We start from the raw sequence: 16,762 nt of genomic DNA, 5'->3' as shown, positions 1-16,762 counted from the left end.
CAGATACCAATGACTCACGTATAATCCTAGCTATTCAAGAGGCTGAGACCTGAGGACCACTGTTCAAAGCCAGCTCCGGTAGGAAAGTCCTCAAGACCTTTATCTCCAATTAACCACCAAAAAATCCAAAAGTGGAGCTGTAGCTCAAGTGGAAGAGCACTTAGACTTGAGAAAAAGAAGGTCAGGACAGTACCCCAGACCTGAGTTCAAATTCCAGGACCAGCACAAAAAAATAAACAAATCCAAGCAAACAAATAAATAAATACAACAACGGCAGGCAATCTAAAAGGACTTTCCTTGCAGTGTGTGTCTAGCAGCACGTCTGATCAACTCACCCTCACTTCGGGCCTGGATGACTGCAAGTCAAGGTAATATGAAGCCACTTTGCCTATCTTTCTCTGCTTAGCATGACACTTTCTGATCTTTTATTTTTTCATTGCCAGTACTAGGGTTTGAACTCAGAGCCTTGTGCTCTCCCTTGGCTTTTTCACTCAAAACTAGTGCTTGGGCCAAGAGTGTAGCCTAGTGGTAGAGTGCTCGTCTCGCATGTGTGAAGCTCTGGGTTCGATTCCTCAGTACCGCATAGAAAAAGCTGGAAGTGGTGCTGTGGCTCAAGTGGTAGAGCACTAGCCTTGAGCCAAAAAAGTTCAGGGACAGTGACCAGGCCCTGAGTTCAAGCCCCTAGGACCGGTGGGGTAGGAAGCTAGTGCTCTACCTTTTGAGCCACACTTCTCAGTTCCTGATCAGTACTTCTGTAACAATTTTATTCCAAGAAAAAGGTAATCTCTCTGAGAATACAGTTGAGGTTTTTTGCTTCAATCAAGTATTACTGGGGAAAGGAAAGAAGATGCAATTCACTGGGTAACTGCCAAACCCGTCTTGGGGAAAGCACCACCTGTCGAAGTCCGAGGTAAGGCGCTCAAAGTTTTTCACTATTCTCAGGACCTGGATCTCCTGTGTGACGAAACATGGGGGCAGGAGTCCATGGATGTTCAGCTGTTGCCTCTCCTCTAGTGTGAAAGCCAAGTCCTGCGGAGAGAAGAAAAACATCATGAGCTGAGGGGGCTTCAAGAAGGCCCAAGTGCTGGTAGCGACAGTCCAACAAAGACCTAAATGGAGATCTGGGTCTTCTCAGCCAGCCATGCTGACTGCCAATGAGTCCGTGAAGCCTTCAGACTCAGAGTTTGGGAGGACAGAATTCCAGCTTGGTAAGGGGAAATCCTGGAAGAAACACAAAGGAAAGGGGACGCAGTGTCACTCACATCAGTAATAAACAGGAAAGTGGAGAACGATGACTACTATAAGCATGATGGGACGGTGATGTGCTTCCCGCCCATACTATCTGCTCTCGCCCCAGGGTCGCACTCACTGCGTCTCTGCCCCCTTCACGTCATGTTGCAAATGTTCCCTCCTTGCCTAGAAATCTAGGACAGTCTTGTTATTACATGCATGTCACAGTACTTGTTTACATGAATGACATGAAATGCCTAGCATATAATAATAATACATAATAACAAACTACATATAGCCCAAGACACACAAACAACCCAGCAGTGATGGGTTGATGCAAAACATAAACTAAACTTCAGAGCTGTGCTATGTATGGAAGGAGAAAAGGGCCTGTGGAATACGCCGGGTAGGCTGGCAGGGCATTCCTTTAGTCCAGGGTCCTGCCTAGGAGTCTGAAACCCTAGAGGCCATTTGGACTTGACTGCTGATGGCTGGGCTCCACTGAGCATCTAACAGGAAGGCGGGGCCCGGCCAGCAGTAGCTCCTGACATTGCTAAGTAGGGGTCCTGCCCTCCTCATGTTCTCCTCCCGCATCCACAGGGCCACAGTGTTTAGAGCTTTCTGCCCATCTGCCTCAGGAGACACAGAGGTAAACAGATGACTACAGGGCCAAACGCAAGGCCCTCACCAAACACTCCTATAGCACGTCACCTTGGGCTTCTCAATCTTCAAATTGTGAGGAATGTGTGTGTATGTGTCTGTCTGTGTGTGTCTGTCTATCTGTGTGTGTCTATGTGTGTCTGTGTGTGTGTGTTGGCCTTGGGCTTAACCTCAGAGTTTGGGGAGCTCATTTAGCTCAAGGCTGGTGCTCTATCACTTGAGCCATGCCTCTTACCCAGAAGTTTTGTGGGGGTTTTGCTACTTAATTGGAGAAAAGGTCTCAAAGACTTTTCTACTCAGGTTGGTTGGGAAACTTGATCCCTCAATCTACCACAGGCGTGGGTCGTGGGGATAAAGCCCACCCTTTGCTTTATTTCTTTGTGTCCCCAGATCCAGATGCAATCTCCATAAGCTCAAGGAATTTTTCTGTCCTCCACTGTCTTCTCCCAAGGCCTCTGAAGGGCCCTTGATACAATTAAAATTCAACAATTCATTGTAAGCACACAGAAAAAACGGTTAAATGTTTTATGTAGAAGAATTTGGGTACTTTTTAAACTAGAAACATGCTGAGTAGAAAACTGGCTACCTTATTCACTTTGATGGAAATTGCTTTTAAAATATAAAGCAACCAGAAAAGATTTGTGTGAAAAGAGTAATGTACTAAATAAAAAGACATAAAGATATAGCTACACAGAAGTGCACATTTAAAACCAAATATGAAATAGTTCCTGGAATGAAATAAAATTATGTGCAGGAAAATACTGAGAAAGGAAAAAGCAAGTAAAGTCTTCTGAAGCTATACAATGAAAGATGATGTGCAAAGTCTAAGATCTAACACCAATGAATATACTCGAAGGAGTGGTGAACTAGTAAGTGCAAACTCAATAATATGCCTGCAAGAATCACACCACCAGTTCTCTCAACTAAAGCTGGGGCCATAAGTACTGGCATAGGCTCCGTAGTTCACTCAGTAATGGCACTTCATCATTTATTATTACTGTTAGCCAGATCTTTTACATAAAATGTGCAGCATCTGGCCTGAAACTATTCTTAACCCAAACAGCTCTCCCATTTTCTTAGGCCATAAGAATAATAAAATCAGCTGGTACACCTGCCAATAGTCTTTGATGCTTGTAAGTATGAACTCACATCAACTATTAGCTGAATCTTCAAAAACATGTTTAAATATCAACTCATCTTTTTAGAAAACTACGTTTACATACCACAGCAGTGCTATCCAACTCTAGTCACTGGCATACCTGCTTCATATGAATGCCATGTATCACCTGTAGTTTCTTTTACATATTATTTTTTTAATTAATTGCATTTTTTTTGCCAGTCCTGGGCCTTGAACTCAGGGTCTGGGCACTGTCCTTCAGCTTTCTGAAGGCTAGAGCTCTACCACTTGAGCCACAGCACTATTTCTGGATTTTTTTCTATGTATGTGGTACCGAGGAATTGAATCCAGGTCTTCGTGCCAGCTCGGCAAGCACTCTTCCACTAGGCTAAACTTCCAGCCCCGATTAATTGCATTTTTAACTAAAATAAAGTTATTTCAAAGACAAAAAAAAAACTAAGTTTAAAGAGAGAGGGGGGGCACTAGGTCTTAGAAATCTGGAGACCTGAGCAAAATCAAGGTGCCATAGAAACTTTGGGGGGCGGGGAAGGTATGGAATGGCCCTAAAGTGCTGTGATTTCTTTTACACCTACTGCTTTATAGGATATATTTTATGGAAATTTGCAAATAGGTCAGTTATAAATAAAACTTGGCATAGAAATATTTCAGGGAAATTTTCAAAGGATTTTTTGAAGAATAATTTACCTCCACATTAAATCTGCCAAGCCTAACAACAATTGATAATGAGCTCAAGTATATATGCATGCACATGGAAGGAAACTTGATCTGACCTCTAACCAATTAGGCAGGCAGTTGAAAAGACAAGTCTCCGCACACACTAGATTTCCATGCCACCTGCAATTCTAATTCTCTAAAAGCATTTCCACATACTCAGTGCTTCACTCTGGGTTTGATCTCTTTTTCACTTCTGTCTTTTCACTTTAAAAACCCTTCGGATAATCCCTAGACAGCAGAAAGAACGGCATCCTGTTTCACTGCAAAAGGTGGCAAATAGGATAGCTCTGCTCCTGAGCTCCAGTAATTTAACTGTGGATATCTTCCTGAGAACACCAACGCTGTCTAGTATAAATAAAAACTAAATTCCTAGCCAGACACCAGTGGCTCAAACCGGTAATCGGGCTGAGATCAGGAGGCTGAGATCTGAATGTGGATCAAAATTCGATGCCAGCCCACACAGGAAAAGTCTGTGAGACTCTCATCTCCAATACACTAGAGCACAAACCTTGCGCAAAAGCAGCTCAGGAATAGCACCCAAAACCTGAGGTCAAGCCCCAGGACTTGCATGTGCGCGCGCGCGCGCACACACACACACACACACACACACACACACACACACACACACACACACACACACACACACACACACACACACAATTAAATAGAAATCAACTGTGAATTGGAACAAAGCCCTGAAGTCAAGGCCTAGTACTGGCACAAAACAAAAAACATCATTAAGAAGATTTAATGTTTTAAAATATTTTCAGCAAGATGGAGTGCCAAATTTTCTCAAATCACCAGACTATCCAGAAAAGTCTTATTGAATAAGTACACTTGACTTCTCTCCATAAACAATGCCAATTGCAGATGCCAAATCTAAACCCTCAGGTTGAAATGTGTATGAACAGTACAAACCAAATGGTAATCCTGGTCATCTAGTTATCACAGCCATTTTACACATAGGATAAAATTCTCTAAAGATGTTAATTGAGGACAGAGAGTGGCTACTCTATGAAGCAAAAAGCCCATATTGCAAAATGAATTTTCAGTCATATTTTTATTTGATGCCTTAACTCTGAGGTAACAGGAAAATCTAATGTTTAAAAATAAGACAACATATGGGCCGGGAGCATGGCCTAATGGTAGACTGCTTGCCTAGCATGCACAAAGACCCAGATTCGATTCCTTGGTACCACATACACAGAAAAAGCCACAAGTGGTGCTGTGGCTCAAGTGGTAGAGGGCTAGGCTTAAGAAAGCCCAAGGACGGTCCTCAGGCCCTAAGTCCAAGCCCCAGGACTGACAAAAAAAATAATAATAAGACAACATACCTGGGAAATTGTAGCTGATACTTGTAATCCTAGCTACTAAGGAGGGAGATCTAGGGATCTTGGTTCAAAGCCAGCTTGAGCAGGAAAGTCTGTGAGAGTCTTAATTCCAACTAAGCAGAAAAAAGAACTGGAAGTGGAGCTATAGCTCATATAGTAGAGTGCCAGCCTTAAGGACAAAAGCTCAGGAACCATGCCCAGGCCCCGAGTTCAAGCTCCAAGACTTGGCAAAGGCAGTTCCCTTCATGTGTTCTCAGAGCATATTTTTTTACACTCCTCATTTAGTCTCTGTGTTCGTCAAATGTGACTGCTTCTGGAGTGCTGGCTCTGTGCTATTCTGTCTTATGTCAGTGCCCACAACCATGCCAGGACAGAGCCTGAAGAAGTTCTAAATAAACAAATGAATAACTATTCACCTGAAAGAACTTTCAGTTCTGTCATTCAGTTTTATCATTTACTCCACTTCAAGTAATTAATCACAAAGGACAAATTCTACACTAAAATTATGTATGCAGTAATACAAATACAAATGATTTGAAATCATCCCTATAATAATAAAGCTTTCTGCATATCCATTACTCGCAGTTTTTTAAATGTGTGTATGCCAGCATCAGGACTTGAATTCGGTGTTGCAGATTTTTGCTTAGCATTTGTTCTCTTAGCTACTGAAGCCACATCTCCACTCTGATTCTTTATCCAGTCCTAGGCCTTGAACTCAGGGCCTATTTTGTTTAAGGCCAGTTGTTTACCACTTGAACCACAGCTACACTTTTGACTTTTTTTGTGTTTACTTGGAGATAAGTGTCTCACTGACTGTCGTGACAGACTTTGAACCAGGTCCTCAGATCTCAGCCTCCTGAGTAGCTACTGTAACAAGTATGAGCCACCAGTGCCTGGCTTATTAATCACTTTTTAAGTGGACTTTCCACCAGATTCAAAATCCTCTGTGGGCCACCAAAAGGATCATCACATCCTCAGACCAGCATGAGAGCTGATGGGTTCTCAGTGCCAGCACTGGTGACAATGGGCCCAGACCAGTCTTTGTTGCACATGGTACATTATAGCCCATAGTAGGCCACACACATGGAATGTCCACACAGGCTTCACCAGAAAATGTGAGAGCAGAACCACGTAATAAGGATGGCTGAGCATATAGGACTGAGATGCAGACATTACTTAACCCGGTGATTCTGAGCAAGTACTTAATGATACGCTTAGGGTTTCAGTAGAGACTTTTCTTGATCTTTTTTTTTCTTCTTCTGCCAGTCCTAGGCTTGAACTCAGAGCCTGAGAACTGTCCTTGGGCTTTCTCAAGGCTAGAGCTCTAATACTTGATCCTTAGCACAACTTCCAGATTTTTTCCTATGTATGTACTACCGAGGAATCGAACCCAGGTCTTGGTGCATGCTAGGCATGCACTCTACCTCTAGGCCAAACTCCCGGCCCTACTTTTCTTGATCTTTGTTCTACAAAATAGGAGTCATCAAACATGTCCTGAATGTATGGTACATGTTAGGTGTCTCATTGAAGTATTAAGAGAATTGAATGAGACCAAAAATGCTTGGATGATCTGTAAATTATAGTGTTGTATAAATGGTCATGAGTCTGTCTGAAAATGAAGTGATTCATATGGAAGTGCTAAGTAAATATTTTTTTGTTTTTGTTTTTGTTTTTCCAGTCCTGGGACTTGAACTCAAAGCCTGGGCACTGTCCTTGGACACTTTTTGCTCAAGGCTAGAGCTCTGCCACTTGGGCCACAATGCCACTTCGGGATTTTTCTGAATATGTGGTACTGAGGACTCAAACTCAGGGCTTCGTACGTGCTACGTGAGCACTCTATCACCAGGCTATGCTCCAGCCCTAAATGCGGATTTTTGTTCTTCACATCCTGGCTGGAAAGTCTCTGAGGTTAAGGATGTATGCGTTGCTGGGCAAAGGAGGCACACACTAAACTCCCAGCTACTCAGGAGCTAAGATCTGAGGGTGGAAGTTCAAAGCCAGTCTTGGGTGGGAGAGACTGTGAGCCTCATCCCTAATGATCTACAAAAAGCTGGAAGTGGAGCTGTGGCTCAAATGACAGAGCACCAACTTTGAGTGAGAAAGCCAAGCAGGAGCTTAAGGCCACGTTCAAACTCAGGCACACACCTCAATGCATTCTCTGCTGCAGCCCATCCCCAAGCACCCCTGCAATCATGAGCACATGTGTATGCAGGCACCTGCAAGTGTTATGTATGTGCACACTTGCATGTGTGTTTATATGTCTAGCACCCCACCCGAGAGGCTCATGCACCCTTGTCCTGGGCCTCCTCACTTCTCTCAGCCTGGCCTCTCCACAGCCACCTGCTTCCCTAAATGTGGCATGATATCATTCTTCTCAAACCTGCACCCCATCTTCCTGATCCGCTCATCTGTTGGGGGACATGCCGGCGGCTCCTATCACTTGGCTATGGCGCCCAGCCCTGTGTTGCACATGGCTGTACATGAGAAACTTCTAAGAAGAACTGTAACAATTTAGTTCCTACTCAGAGACTCAGCCTAGGGTTTACAGAATTACCCACAGATGCTCAGGAGTCTGTGGGGAACTAAGCCGTGCTGGAACGTGGTCATCTTCCTCAGAAACTCCATGAAATTCGCTACTTCCTTCTGTTATAAATGAAGGGTATACACAAGAAAAGTAATAACAGCAGTGCTTGCATTTTTGAATTAGGAAAAATAAAAATTTTGATAATATATGCTGAGTGACAGATGTTGGGAGATATCATTTATGTTCATCACCACCTGAAAGTTCAGTGGCTGCCACCCCACAGCGGGGTGGAGTTGTTCTGTTTTGCTGTTCACACCGAGGCTGTGCTAGTCTGCACCCTTCATCCTCAGGTCTTTAAAGGTCAAGCCTTGAGCAGCGTGGTGATGCAAGCCTGCAGTCCAGCTGCTCAAGATGCTGAGGCAGGAGAAGAGTCTGGTGCCAGGCATGCCTGTGCAACACAAAAAGACATCCGCTCAGACGTCAAAATTAAACTACCCACATTTATCATTATATTGAAGTATAGTCTCCTGGCACATAGTTTTTAATGAACAGCTTACAATATCACATGTATTTTTTAACATTTTGATATCTGTATTTTATTGTCACTAGTTTCCTTTGTAAAGTTATATACACTATTTATTTAAAATTAATGCTTTAGCCAGGTACTGGTGCTTTGCACCTGAAATCCTGGCTACTCAGGAGGATCACAGTTCAAAAGCAGCCCAGGCAGGAAAGTCCATGAGTCTCTACCTACAATTAATCACCAAAAAGTTGGAACTGGAGCTAGGAGTCAAGTGGTAGAGCTCTACCACTTGATTTAGATGTTTTAGCTCTTGAGCTAAAAATCTCAGGGATCAGTCCAGGTCCTGAGTTCATCTAGTACCAGCACAAAAAAGGGGAAAAAAGTTGTTTTGCTTTATTATAACACAATTACTGGCTCACATTATTATGGAGGCCAAGAAGTCCCAACTGAGCCAGGAGCCAGTGGCTCAACCTGTAACCCTAGCCACTCAATCTGGCGACTGCAGTTCAAAGCCAGCTGTGAGATTCTTGCCTCAGAAAATGGAAGTAGCACTGAGGCTCAAAGTGGCAGGGGGCTAGCCTTGAACAGTGCCCAAGGCTGTGAGTGCAAGCCTCACAACCAACAAAAGTCCCAACAGGTGAGGAAATGGCAGCTCAGGCCTGGGAAGAGCTCATATTTCAGTTCAAATCCAAAGGCGGAGAAATACTGAAGATGCAGCTCAGAGGTAGACACAGGAATTCCCTCTTACTCCATCTCACCAGCTCTTCAGGGCTTCCATTGATGGGTGAGGCCAATCCACATTAGGGAAGGCCTAACTCAGATGTCATCCAGAACACACTCACCTAGAACCTCAGTCCACAACACCTCGCCGGGAACACACTCACCTAGAACCTCAGTCCAGCACACCCTTACCCAGAACACACTCACTTAAACCTCAGTCCACAACACCTCACCCGGAACACACTCACCTAAACCTCAGTCCATAACACCTCACCCGGAACACACTGACCTAGAACCTCAATCCAGAACACCCTCACCCAGAATGCCCTCACACTCTCAGATACTGACTCAAGTTTGAGCACCTCATGGCCCAGTCATGTTGATACATAAAAGTAATTGTCACATTATTCACCAAATACTTTTAAACAACTAGCTGGTGAGTAAATGGGTACACTGCTTAAGGACCCTTTCACAGCGCTGTCAGAACACTGCTGAGGCTAGTGAAACTTACATCAAGAGAGTTGAATGGAATAGTTGACGAATAATTAAAATAACAACTATAACAAGCAAATGCAGAGAAAAGAAACAAGATTAGCACTGTCTTAAAGGGGCATGGGAAGAGTTCCCTGAGCAGTGATGGAACAAAGAGTTGGGGTGAAAAGCTGGAGTAGGGTACAGACACAGCCTGGCATCGGCACTGACGCAGAAGCCTGGCTTCCTGGACTAATGCCCAGGGGAAGGAAATCTTGCCAGCAGTGGGAACAATGGCCCAGGGAGCTGGGACACAAAAGTGGGGAAATATTCTCCACATTTTGCATGCTTTTTTCCCTTATATTGCAATCTATAAGGGGTCTTTTGGGATTTTGTTTATTTTAATAGTTGTCCTGAGGGTTGAGAACTGGGGCCTGGGCACTGCCCCTGAGGTTTGGTTTTGTTGTTGTTTTGTAGGTTGTGGGGCTTGACCTCAGGGTTTGGGCATTGTTCCTGAGCTCCTATTCCGCAAGGCTAGCACTCTACCACTTTGAGCCACAATGCTGCTTCCAGCTTTCTGGTGGTTAATTGGAGAAAAGAATCTCACAGACTTTCCTGCTTGGGCTGGCTTTGAACTGCAATCCTCAGATCTCAGCCTCTGGGATAGCTAGATTACAAGTGTGAGCCGCTGGCACCCAGCTCTTCTGTTTTTTGATGCATTCTTTTTGAGATAGCCTCTGGTCCCCCCACCCACCATGCGTCCCTGTGTCTGGGCTGCAATGCACCTAATTGGAGCTTCCTATTGTCGCTGGCCGATGAACGACGTATACTACTGCATCCAGATTCCTCCACAGATGTAGACTCTCCCAGGCTTTTCTGTCCTGGGTGGCCTAGAACCTTGATCCTCCAAATCTCAGCCTCTCATATGGCTTGGGATCTCAAGTGTGTGGCACTGAGTCTAGTATGGACTGAGATTGGGTCTTGTAAACTTTTCTGCCCAGCCTGGCCTTGAACTGTGTAATCCTCCATTTCTCAGCTTCCCAAGTTGCTAAGGTCAAAGACCTGAACCAAGAGAGCCTGGGTGGATACGTTTCTTAGTCACAGGCATTTGCTTGTGTCTTGTGGGGGGAAAACCACCAGAAAATATTCTTATTAATATGTGAATTATTGTCACTATTTATTGATATGACCAACATCTGATCATAATTGTGTCATTATCACATCACATATAAAAGTAGGATATAAGCAAGATCTTGAAACTGTAAGAAATTTAAAAGGCCACAAAAGGATACTCAATCAAATTTCTAATTCATTCTAGCTATTAGCTAAAAGCATGGACTAAGCAGTTTGTTGACTATCATAATTCCAAAATTATTGTGTCAGCCAGGCATAATTGCGTATACCAGTCAATCCCAGCTGTTCAGAAGGTTGGGCAGGAAGCTTACAAGTTCAAGGCCAGCCTGGGGAACATAAAAGATACCTTGTCTCTAAAAAGAGGAGAGAGGAGGTAGTTCAATGGTAGTTCGCCTAGCCTGTAAGAAGAGGCATAACAAAGGAGTCAGGGTGTACTACAAAGATGAATTTGTACCCCAGGTGTACCCTAAGAACAAAGAAAAGAAAGTTATCCTATAATAAAGAATCATCCTAGATGTGACAAAGCGCTCCTTAGAGTTAAGTCACAGAGCAGAACTGTTCACACTGTGGAATAAAATGTGTCAGTGATTACAGTGCACAGTTTTTTTTGTGTGTGTGTAAACTGAAATAGATAAGTGTGGCACCAGTGGCTTATACTTGTAATACTAGCTACTCTTGAGGGTGAGATCTGAGGATTGAGGTTGGAAGCCAGCAGGGACAGAAAAGTCCATTAGACACTTATCTCTAATTAACCAACAAAGAGCCAGAAGTCAAGCTTTGGCTCAAGAAGTAAACACCAGCTTTGAATGAAAACACTAAGGAACAGCACCCAAGATCAGCATGTGAACACAAGAGAGTGATACACACACACACACACACACACACACACACACACACACACAAATGGCATAAAATAATAATAGGAACAAAATCATTAGATAAAGTTTCCCTGGAGAGATCATTATTAAATCATCTAAGAATATTTTAGTTGCAGTGATTATATACCCAAAAAGGAAAGAGAGTCAGGAAATAAATTTTAAGTGGGACTAAGCAAGGTAAATATCAGGATAATGGAAGGAGAATGGGAGGAAGAGGTTAATTGGTGAAGGTATTTCTTGCATACCTGCATACCTGTATATGTAGGTCAGGCTGTAACAATGGAAACAAAAATAAAACCAGCAAAATCAGCAAAATCAACCAGAGTAAGGTGACCAAGGCCTGTGTTAATGGACTTCAAGAAGTCTTTCTAAAGCCAGCTCATGGGTGAGGCTCTTAGGAAAAAATGAAGACACTGTTGGAGCTAGTATCTTTTGGTGTTTGTTCATCAATAATCAAAAACAAAACAACCAAAAATTCCTGGACTACTAACAAACATATAGGTCTAAAGCTCTTGAATATCTGGCAGTCAAGAAGGTCTTGGTTCTGTTTTTTTCCCCCCTTGGGAAAGAAGGTTATTGAGTTTAACTCAGAGCCTTGAATAAGCTTAGTTTGCTTGTTACTTGCTTCTTGGTAGTTGTTTTGGAGTTGGAATGTCATAGACTTTGCTGGCAAGGCCTCCTGATTAGTTAGGACTACAGGTGTGAAACAGTGGAGACCACCCGGTAAGGAGGTTCCATTTCTCAGGTTTCAATGATTTGCAAAAGTGCTTCCGTGAGATCCTCCCCCTAAACGTTCCAACTAAGCGAAGTCAAGTCGATTATACCAATTATTCCAGTAATGAATGAGATTTGAGATCTAGTTCCATATAACACAGACAACAAAGTTCAGTGACAAATTCCAATTATTTCTAGTAACATATGAACGTGGCATCATTCTACCATTGGTGAAGAACTTGGTGACAGGTTTTATTCTGAAGTAGGCAGCTACTGTTGCAGGAAAAGGAGAATCACAAGGATTTCACAACTAATTCTTGAAATAAATATACCAAAGGCCTCATGACTGCTCACCCTCAGTGGACACACTCTTGTGGGACTTGAAGAAAACAAAACAGGTTCTACTACTTATGTGATCTAAATGTCAACCAGTAATTTGGTCATGAATTAAATAAAGCAGGGAAGTAACCAACACCTGAGCCTCAAAAAGTGTTCTGTCACATCGGATTTTACCTTTGTTCCGTATAATGTATGCTCACCCTGTGGAGTAATAAAAAAGAAGAGAAAGAATCGAACTAGCAATTAAATTGATTTTAAAGGGGAAAAATTAAGTAGGAACTATTTAAAAATTTATATTAGCTGGCTGCCAGTGGCTCACACCTGTATACCTGTAATCCCAGGATCACACCTATAATCCTGAGGAGGTTGAGATCTGGCCCCAGCAGTTCAAAGCAAATTCAGGCAGATAAATCAGAGCAACTCTTATCTCCATTTGCCATCGGGAAACATCAAGAGTGTGACTCAAGCGCCAGCCTTCAGCCAAAAAAGGACAATATCCAGGCCCTAAGTTCAAGCCCTATTACTGGCATACACAAAAAAATAATAATAAAGATAATCAGCAAACTGCAGACCTGAAGGTATGGTTCAAGTGGCAGAGCACTAGCCTTTAGTGGAAAACATTAAGGAAGAGCATAAGGTCCTGAGTTCAAATCCTAGTCCTGGCACAAAAAGTAAAATGAAACAAAATTGTCTATTTCAGGGCAGGGAGCAGAGCCTAGTGGTAGAGTGCTTGCCTAGCATGCATGAAGCCGAGTTCAATTCCTGGGTACCACATACACAGAAAAGGCCATAAGTGGTGCTGTGGCTCACATGGCAGAGTGCTAGTCCAGAGCAAAAGTGTTCAGGGACAGTGCCAGGCCCTGAGTTCAAGCCCAAGGACTGGCAAGAAAAAAAGAAACTATTTCTCCACTACAAACAGTAATGATTGATTTGTGCCTGTCATGTCATTGGAAAGGATTGACACCAGGAGCAGTCCCCAAGGGAAAGGCTGTCCTCCAAGAGCGGTGGCCAGAGCACTGCTCAGATCTGGGCTGACTCACCACCAGTGCTCCCAGGGCAGAGAATGGTCACACGTACACGTGTGAACATGCCAAGGGGATGTCCACACACAGACCTGCACACACTCACCCAGGCCAAGGGAACATCTGCAGACAGACATGTGCACATGCCAAGGGACGATCCACACGCAGCACGCGCACAGAGCTGTCCACGCGTGCGCGCACAGGGGACATCACACAGAGCGAGCGGCTCAGTATGACAGGACAAGGGTCCACCCGGGACCTTTCATCTCAAGAAAGTTAGGTGGATAAGACGCGGGACTTCCAGGTCTTCTCGGGGAGGAGAGGGGTGCGCGGTGAACAGCGGCGGGAGAGGGAGGGTGGGCTCCGGAGGAGGGGCAGGGCCTCCACATGCCGGCCTGGACCAGCCAGGGCGCCCAGGGTGGTGGGCCCAGATAAGGAAGGAGGCCCCTGGCTCAAGGACCCCCGCATCCCTCAACACCTGCGGGGCAGGGGCAGGGCCTCCCCCCATCACCCGGTCCCCCGACATCACCCCAGCACCCCCGACATCACCCCAGCCCCCCTACATCACCCTGGCCCCCAACATCACCCCAGCCCCCCGACATCACCCCAGTCCCCCTAACATCACCTCCCAGCCCCCCGACATCACCCCAGCCCTCCCGACATCACCCGGACCCCCACATCACTCCTAGTCCCTGATTCCACCCAGGTCCCCCACATCACCCCAGACCCCGCGTCTCCCTGGACCCCGGCCTCGCCCTCCGGACCCCGGCCTCGTACCCCGGACCCGGGCCTGGCCCCCCCGGACCTCGCGTCGCCCCGGACCCCGGCCTCGTCCCCCGGACCCGGGCCTGGCCCCCTCCCGGACCTCGGCCTCGCCCCTCCGACCTTGTTGAGGTGCGGGTCCCGCGTCAGCAGGTACCCGCGCTGCCGGGTGTGGCGGCGGCGGCGAGGCGCGGCGGGCTCCATGGCGGCGGCGGGGTCGGGGGACCGCGGGGTCGGAGGACCGCGGGGTCGAGGGAGGACGGCGGCGGGCTCGGCCGGCACGAGCGGCGGGGAGCGAGGAGAGGCCGGGGGCGGGGCGGGGCGGGCGGCGCGGTGGCGCGAGGGGTGGGCGCGGCGGAGGGGTGACGGGGGAGGGGAGAGGGAGGGGGGAACGGGCGGGGAGGGACGGCCGCGTCCCGGCGGGCGCCGCACGGAAGCGCTGAGTCACGGCGGCGGCGGCCGCGGGGGCCGATCAGCCGAGCGCGCCTCTGGGGAGGGACGGGGAGGGGAGGATGCGCAGGAGGGGAGGGAGGGGAGATGGAGGGAGGGAGCCCGGTCCGCTCGGAGCGCCCTGGCCTCGCTAGCCACAACCTGGGGGCGGGGCGGGAGGGCAGGGGGGGGGGGACCGGGCGGCGGCCGAGCAGGTGAGGCTCACCCCCACCCTGCCTTGGGCGGCGTCTCCTGGGCGCCCCGTGTCCACGCAGGCCCGCCCAGGTGCCCGCCTGGCCCCGGCCCCGGCCCCCGCCGAAGGGGCGCAACCTTGACCTAGAAACCCAGAGCCCCGCGGAGTGGCTCTGGGGAAAGAGTGGGCGGAGAGGGCGGCGAGGCGCGGGTGGGGGGGGGGAGAGGCAGACCCGCCCGTGCCCCCTCCCCCCCAGGTGCGGGAAGAGGATGCGCCTCCCCAGGACGGTCACTCCATCCATCGACCCATCGTGCGTCCACCTGCAGGAGGAAGCAGCGGCCTGAACCCTGCTGGGTGGCCCGGCTGATATTTAAACTGGGAGGTTCAAAGAGCGGTGGCCGCAACCGGTCAGCAGAAGACGCCAGACCAGCCTATACCCGAGCCCCGGCGCCCTGGCGCCCCTACTCCAGAGACAGGCTCCAAGCCGTTCACCCGCCGCCCACGGAACAGGCCCACGGGAGCAGACCCACCGGAGCAGACCCACCGGAGCAGACCCACGGGAGCAGGCCCACGGGAGCAGGCCCACCGGAGCAGGCCGACGGGTGCAGGCCCACGGGAGCAGACCCACCGGAGCAGGCCCACCGGAGCAGACCCACGGGAGCAGGCCCACCGGAGCAGGCCGACGGGTGCAGGCCCACGGGAGCAGACCCACCGGAGCAGGCCCACCGGAGCAGGCCGACGGGTGCAGGCCCACGGGAGCAGACCCACGGGAGCAGACCCACCGGAGCAGGCCGACGGGTGCAGGCCCACGGGAGCAGACCCACCGGAGCAGACCCACGGGAGCAGGCCCACCGGAGCAGGCCGACGGGTGCAGGCCCACGGGAGCAGACCCACCGGAGCAGGCCCACCGGAGCAGGCCGACGGGTGCAGGCCCACCGGAGCAGACCCACGGGAGCAGGCCCACCGGAGCAGGCCGACGGGTGCAGGCCCACGGGAGCAGGCCCACGGGAGCAGGCCCACCGGAGCAGACCCACGGGAGCAGACCCACGGGAGCAGGCCCACGGGAGCAGGCCCACCGGAGCAGACCCACGGGAGCAGGCCCACGGGAGCAGACCCACGGGAGCAGGCCCACGGGAGCAGACCCACGGGAGCAGGCCCACCGGAGCAGACCCACGGGAGCAGACCCACCGGAGCAGACGCACGGGAGCAGGCCCACCGGAGCAGACCCACCGGAGCAGGCCCACGGGAGCAGACCCACCGGAGCAGACCCACGGGAGCAGACCCACCGGAGCAGACCCACCGGAGCAGGCCCACGGGAGCAGGCCCACGGGAGCAGGCCCACCGGGGCAGGCCCACCGGAGCAGGCCCACGGGAGCAGGCCCACCGGGGCAGGTCCACCGGAGCAGGCCCACGGGAGCAGGCCCACGGGAGCAGACCCACGGGAGCAGGCCCACGGGAGCAGGCCCACCGGAGCAGACCCACGGGAGCAGACCCACCGGAGCAGGCCCACCGGAGCAGACCCACGGGAGCAGGCCCACCGGAGCAGGCCGACGGGTGCAGGCCCACGGGAGCAGACCCACCGGAGCAGGCCCACCGGAGCAGGCCCACGGGAGCAGGCCCACGGGAGCAGGCCCACCGGGGCAGGCCCACCGGAGCAGGCCCACGGGAGCAGGCCCACGGGAGCAGACCCACGGGAGCAGGCCCACGGGAGCAGACCCACGGGAGCAGGCCCACGGGAGCAGGCCCACCGGAGCAGGCCCACGGGAGCAGGCCCACGGGAGCAGGCCCACCGGAGCAGACCCACGGGAGCAGACCCACCGGAGCAGACCCACGGGAGCAGACCCACCGGAGCAGACCCACGGGAGCAGGCCCACGGGAGCAGGCCCACCGGGGCAGGCCCACCGGGGCAGGCCCACCGGGGCAGACCCACCGGAGCAGGCCCACCGGAGCAGGCCCACGGGAGCAGGCCCACCGGGGCAG

The 16,762-nt window shown here is 49.6% G+C and overlaps 1 protein-coding gene across 1 annotated transcript in view; it reads right to left on the bottom strand.

Moving 5' to 3' along the window:
- Me1 (malic enzyme 1) overlaps window positions 1–14,456 on the bottom strand; it is a 93,375-nt gene extending 78,919 nt beyond the window's left edge. The window contains exons 1-2 of the mRNA XM_090338508.1: window positions 14,284–14,456; window positions 896–1,029 (exon numbers count right to left, since the gene is read on the bottom strand). Of these exons, the coding sequence (XP_090194634.1) occupies window positions 896–1,029; window positions 14,284–14,364 (215 nt within the window). The 5' untranslated portion in view covers window positions 14,365–14,456. The remainder of the gene's footprint in view (window positions 1–895; window positions 1,030–14,283) is intronic.
- Window positions 14,457–16,762: the final 2,306 nt, after the last annotated feature.

Source organism: Megascapheus bottae, chromosome 8 (assembly GCF_031878675.1).
Source record: "Megascapheus bottae isolate mThoBot1 chromosome 8, mThoBot2.hap1, whole genome shotgun sequence".
Taxonomy (NCBI): Eukaryota; Metazoa; Chordata; class Mammalia; order Rodentia; family Geomyidae; genus Megascapheus; species Megascapheus bottae.
The sequence above is the reverse complement of the archived record's forward strand: the minus strand, read 5'-3'. Positions and strand labels throughout refer to the sequence as shown.